The 6,000-nt window shown below is 41.5% G+C and overlaps 1 protein-coding gene across 1 annotated transcript in view; it reads right to left on the reverse strand.

Moving 5' to 3' along the window:
* Nucleotides 1-4,628, reverse strand: part of LOC119652848 (pickpocket protein 28) — a 32,838-nt gene extending 28,210 nt beyond the window's left edge. The window contains exons 1-2 of the mRNA XM_038057200.1: nt 4,485-4,628; nt 4,201-4,417 (exon numbers count right to left, since the gene is read on the reverse strand). Of these exons, the coding sequence (XP_037913128.1) occupies nt 4,201-4,417; nt 4,485-4,555 (288 nt within the window). The 5' untranslated portion in view covers nt 4,556-4,628. The remainder of the gene's footprint in view (nt 1-4,200; nt 4,418-4,484) is intronic.
* Between the last annotated feature and the right edge of the window lie 1,372 nt (nt 4,629-6,000).

The following is a 6,000-nucleotide window of genomic DNA, read 5'->3' on the forward strand; positions in this document are numbered from 1 at the left end:
ATACTCCATTGCTATCGGTTCCCGGCCATGTGCCTCAACTGCCTCTACGGATTTTCGCGAAGCTTTCACCCCCTCCCCACTGTTCTATACAACGTAGTTCTACTGCAACCCACTCATTGGCCATCCTGAGATAATGGCTTCTTTTGTATAGTATAATCCGAAATGGATTTGTCACCCTTTCTCAATGTATGACCAATTTACTGTAATTTCCGCCTGTTTAAGGTTTTGTGTAGAACAAAAGCTAATTAAAATTGGTTTACTGTTTTTCTTGAAAACGGTTATACTGATTGACACCAAATTTGGTGAGGAGGTGGGAAGTGTAGACGCTCACGCATACAGTGAGTTACATCGTTCTACGTGGAATTCAAGGGGGTCTCCATTCATGCAAAACAGATGTGTAAAAATCTTTTTTGCCGAATATAATCATGTGGTTTATCAAATGAAAGGTGTCGATTAGTACTTTCCATACCCTCCATAGGAACAGGTATTGGGTGTTCCAATAAAGTTAATAACATAACAGATATTACTATAATATATACATACTATAATATATATATATATACTATAATATATACTATAATGTTTAGCAATTGACTGCAAAAGCCCCCTTAAGTTCATTATGTCCATTGTTCATTAGCTCCAGTGCAAATTCTAAGACTTCGAATATTTGGAGCACCCGAAAGTGAATATTCTAACATAATATATACATATACATTACTCGTATGTATTAGGTACTAATGAGACAAATGTCCACTCAAATGGTTTTTTTTATATGGAGAATACCTTAAACATCCAGTTTTTGGTTTCCTGACTTATTATCAACATATCCACGGGCGAAGTTCCTCATTTGTTACTGCATCAAGCCAGAATTTCCCGACGACACAGTGTAAATATGAACTAAGAAATGCTTTTTCTCCGAAGTGAAATAATTGGAAGTCAGTTAACTAGACAGTTAACTAAACTTCTTTGGAACAAACATGTAGAGGTAAAGATGAAACAAGCTCTCACCGCTTATGGGTTGTGCAGGTGGACCTTTGCCTTGGCATGGGGCCTCATGTGGTAATGTGGATATACGTTGCTATTATTAGGCCAATGTTCGTTTATGCATCCGTAGTGTGGTGGGTTAAGGTGAGACAAAAAAGTTTTCACCGTAAACTAGCCGCACTGCAGAGAACTGCGTGTCTGGGTACCCCTGGTGCCATGAGCACGACATCCGGCGCAACTCTAAATACACTACTCAATTTGCAGCCCCTGGATATATTTATTCAAAGCAATGCAATGAGAGCAGCTCATAGACTAATTCGATTAGATCTGTGGGGAAACAACGGATATGGAGGGCACAGAACATTTTAAGAGTTACTGAGAGTACTGAATCCAGTTCTTACAAAGCCTTCCGATTCTCGTGTCCCCATAAGTCTGTTTAGTAGAAGATATGAATTTACCCTGAAGCGTAGAGAGAACTGGGAAGTCCTAGAGGAATGCGGGGAGGGATATATGAAAGTCTTCTGACCAATGACCCAAAAACAGAATAGGGTTCTGAAGCCGCAGTGTACCTCTTGAATAAAAACGAGAAGTGGGGTTTTCCTTTGGGACAATATGCAACGGTTTTTCAAGCCGAAGTTTATGCGATCCTAAGGGCGGCAAACTGGGTGATTGATGAGCGGTTGAAGGGCAGACGCAATCTGCAATGATAGCCAAGCTGCATTGAGGGCATTCAGTAGTCCTTTGATCACCTCGAAAATCGTTCAGGAATGTAGGAACCGTTTAAACTCTATCTCTAGGTTCATTACGGTGAAAGTACTCTGGGTACCTGGAGAGAAATGAAATCTCGGATGCTTTAGCGAAAGAGCGGTCAATCTCCCCTTGGCCGGGACCGGAACCAGCAACTCGAGTATTAGTAGCATTGATTAAGTCTGTCTTCAAAAACTGGGAACAAGCTTCCCACAATGACAGGTGGTAGAGCCTAAATGCTGCTCGACACACCACACTTTTCTTGTCAGAATATGCATACCGCAAAATTTATCCTGTCGAAAAGCAGGAGGACTTGCAGGTGTATTGTGGGCATTCTGACATGCCATAATTCACTAGCTGGACATATGTTCAGAATAGGAATTACTCAAGATGATACATGTCCCTCCTGTAATGAAGAAGCGGAATCCACGGTGCATTTCCTATATGATTGCCCCGTCTATGGAAACATCAGGCATCAGATATTTGGTGCCGATGTTCTCCAGTTGCGACGGGTAGCATCATATCCACTAATGGAAATCCTGCGATACGTTAGTGGATCCGGAATATTCCGTTAGACGGGTGTGGTGAGTACAATGGGCCAACGCGGCCTGAGTGCTCAGAAGCTGTAGCTTCCCCCCCCCCCTCCCTCCACACACACACAATGCTTTTAGTTTTTGAATAACAATGAAGGTCCTTTTGCAGGCACTATTCCCATATAGTACTGCGAGGAGAACATTTTCGCGAAACAACCACAACTTGATGTTAATGTCTCCAAATTTTAGACAATACAGGGAAGTCGAATTTAGCACTGCAACGAGCAAAATCAAGTTCGTCCCCATTGTCGGTCGAATCAATGTTTCCTAGATACTCTTCCATGTTCTCCAAACAAGACAGCACGCTGAAAATGAAGAAAAAGTATCACTGATAAGATGCAACTCTGGCGGTTCTAAACTCCACACACTACAGTATTGTTTTCGAGGTTTATTTGATGCATTCCTGGATAATTTGAGCTAATGTTTTCGCGACAGCAGAAAGCAAACAAAATTCCTTTCCAGTTGCCTTTATACAGTGCTTTTTTGCAACCACTGTTTCACTCACCGGCGCAAAGAAGGAATTTCTGTTGACATGGCGTATGCTACTCTGTACACACTTTAATTAGATGTTAGATAATGAGCTTGTGGAAGGGCGTGTGCGGCCAATGATGAACTGACAAGTCAGTGAAAGTTCCAGAAGTCAAACCTTTCACAGTTGTTATTACGATCACAAAGACCATGCCTGTGTTGTCAGAGCCCACCTTGGCATTCAGATCACAATCACAATGTTACTTTTGGGAAGTCACTCCACTGGATCGGAAATCTTTGTTGGTGCGCAACACTGTATACTCAGGACTCCCAGAATCCTCAAATAAAAAATTCACTTCGACCTAGTTCAGGACGACGGATTTCACTTTAATAGAATTCGTACCATGTCGTGTTTGCGATTATATATAAATGGAGCGATCACCACATGTCGCCACTTTCGATCACGCTGCTCTCCATATGTTGAATCCAAAAAGAGAGGTCCGTGGAACTTATGTTCCTTATGAAGGAATAAAGTTGCTTCCCAAGTGATACGGTCCGTCATCATCGATGCGGACTCATGACTCCCGCAATCCTCAAGCAACAAAACTAAATAATTTTGATGCTCGTTAACCTGGGCCAGAATTTTCCAGTCAAGATCCTGTCAGAAACCCGAACAAAGGAGTGTGTTTTGCGGTAGCCATGAGCAGCAGTGCAGCACCGGACTCACGATTGGTCCCACATGGCTTTCCAGAGTACGAAAGAACAGTACCATTAATGCGGTAAAATGGAGTGGAGTAGTCTCCAGTCTCTCACCATCTCATTAAAATGTCACTACGCTTAGGCCCAGAAAGTTCAATCTACATACCTCAAGTGGGTAAAAAGAGTATAATGGGGTCGCTCGATATTGTTGTGGCAAGGATGATAGGCCAGGATGGATAGCTGCATACTGCTCCATTCATCGCCAGCGTGAAGAACGACCCTACATACACCATATATGCAACGCTTATAAGAATAACACGGTTTACAGAAAAAGCGGTTGCGATCCGATAGTCGTGAGGAGTTTCCAGGCAAAAAGCGTCTAGAGCTCTGGAATGTATTTTTAGGGAGGTAAAGATCCCACAACCTTGTAAAATTGTACCTATATTTATTGAAGCCTTCCATCTATGGGAAAAGGACAGACAAATACACATGGAACTGAATTTAAGTTTGTGCAAACAGTTAAAAGCAATATATTTTCCGGAGAAATCCAAAAGCTTCATCAAATATCTGTAAAGACCTTAAAATATAATAATTTCACCCCAAATAATCCAACGTAACATGAAAAGAAATGAATATCTAAACTTTCAAAAGTAATTCCTATTCATCAGAATGTGATAATTAACAGAACCATGCTTACAAACATACTTACATTACTAATCAATTCTTCAAAGTTTGTAGGACACGCAATGTCTTCACAGTAGGAACAAGTGTGACATTTTCCACTGAAAAATGTTATGTCGGCGACATAGTCATCGATGCGGTGATCACGTCCTACGCCAAAGTAATTTTCACTGATATCCCAGTTCTTCTCGCCATTATAGATTTCACACACCGTCACAGCCGGGAATGTTGTATTCCAATTTAAACTTGAAAATATTTTTTTTGTTAAGGTGGAAAATGGATGGAATGGAAAAATATGCTCTCAATTCTTACTACAGAGTGTCCAATGTAAAAGCAAGTGACGAAGCTAGAAACGCACGATACAGTTTGAAGATTGTCCGCATAAACCATGGCAAGATTGTGAGTAAAGCTATGATCCAGTAGATACTTTATGTTTTGAAAGTTAACCAGAAAAAACCATAATTTAATATTCACTACACAATTGTATCTAGGATTACTTTATAAAAAGGCTTACTATCTTATTGCAACTTTCGAGAAGGACATCCTGACAAATTCTGGAAGGACACGCGTCGTGTGATGACTACACCATTCTTAACTTGAAACTAGCATAGTGCTGTCCATCCATTTCCAAAAACCATAACACTCATCTTTTTGGGAACATGAATACCATTATTCTATGGGCGAAGCAATTATGAATACAATAGGGCTTTTAGGACAATATTCCTAGTCACCTATTATCTGATTTACATTCGTGTCCATCTTTACTTCTAGCATACTTTTCCAAAGGACAGCACATTCGGTGTATAGATGGTGTAAAAATAGTTTTGTTGAACAATTTATATGCGTATCCTACCTGGGAGGAATTAAGTGTTTTCTTTTCGTACTGGATGATAAAAGCATTACAAATCGAACTTTCAGGTAATTATCAAATTCGACATACAGTTGGGAGAGTACCAATTTTTTTTGTATTCATTTTTGCTGGAGTGATAACGTTTTTGATTCAAATTTGAGAAAGTTTCCAATTTATGATAACCCAAAAAAAATTCTAGTTTTTTTCGTAAAGTTAGTCAAAAGTTTAGGGGGTCCAAAATAGAAACAAATTTATTAAAGCCACACAAACAATAAATAGCACATCGGCCCAATTTAATGCTTACCTAATTGGATGAATGCTTTGGACCACGATCATATTGAAATATCCAAGATAGGAAGGTATCAGTGGCCGCTCCGAAAAGCCCAATTGGCGCTGTGGTACGTCGTTTTGATGCCACAAACTCCTAAGAGCGTGACTGCTGTTATGAGAGCTGGGAGGCAGAGTCCAGCGGGCTCAGATTTTCTGAGGCAGCCGGTCGCATTCACGAACGAAAGCAACTCTACCACCCTGTTGCTAAAAATCTCTCTGAGGTCCCCAAAAAATTGTTTACCCAGTGTCTATAGCCTGACTCTAGCTAGAGCTGCGCAATCGTAGAGGAAGGGGCTGAGGGTTTCCCCCTTTCTCCGCAGCTCAGCAATGCGAATTGTAGGGTATGTGGAGCCTAGCGGTATGGTCTGCTATGTGCCAGTACCCCTTGCAGACCGCCGTAATCCTGTATTCATTTGCTGACTGTACCCGGCGAAAAAATGCCAAGAACAGAGCCCCGTCTCGTCAATCCGTCAGCCCGCATTCCCCACTATGTTCCTATGGCCGGGAACACCGAGGAGGGTGACCTCAGCATGCCGTCCAGACTGTTCAGCGCGTTTCTGCTCCAGCCATCGACAGACTTCCAGGATCGCCAGTACTTCCACCTGGAATACATTAGTGAGACCTGCGAGACTATACGACTCAAATATA

This window comes from Hermetia illucens, chromosome 3, assembly GCF_905115235.1.
Source record: "Hermetia illucens chromosome 3, iHerIll2.2.curated.20191125, whole genome shotgun sequence".
NCBI lineage: Eukaryota > Metazoa > Arthropoda > Insecta > Diptera > Stratiomyidae > Hermetia > Hermetia illucens.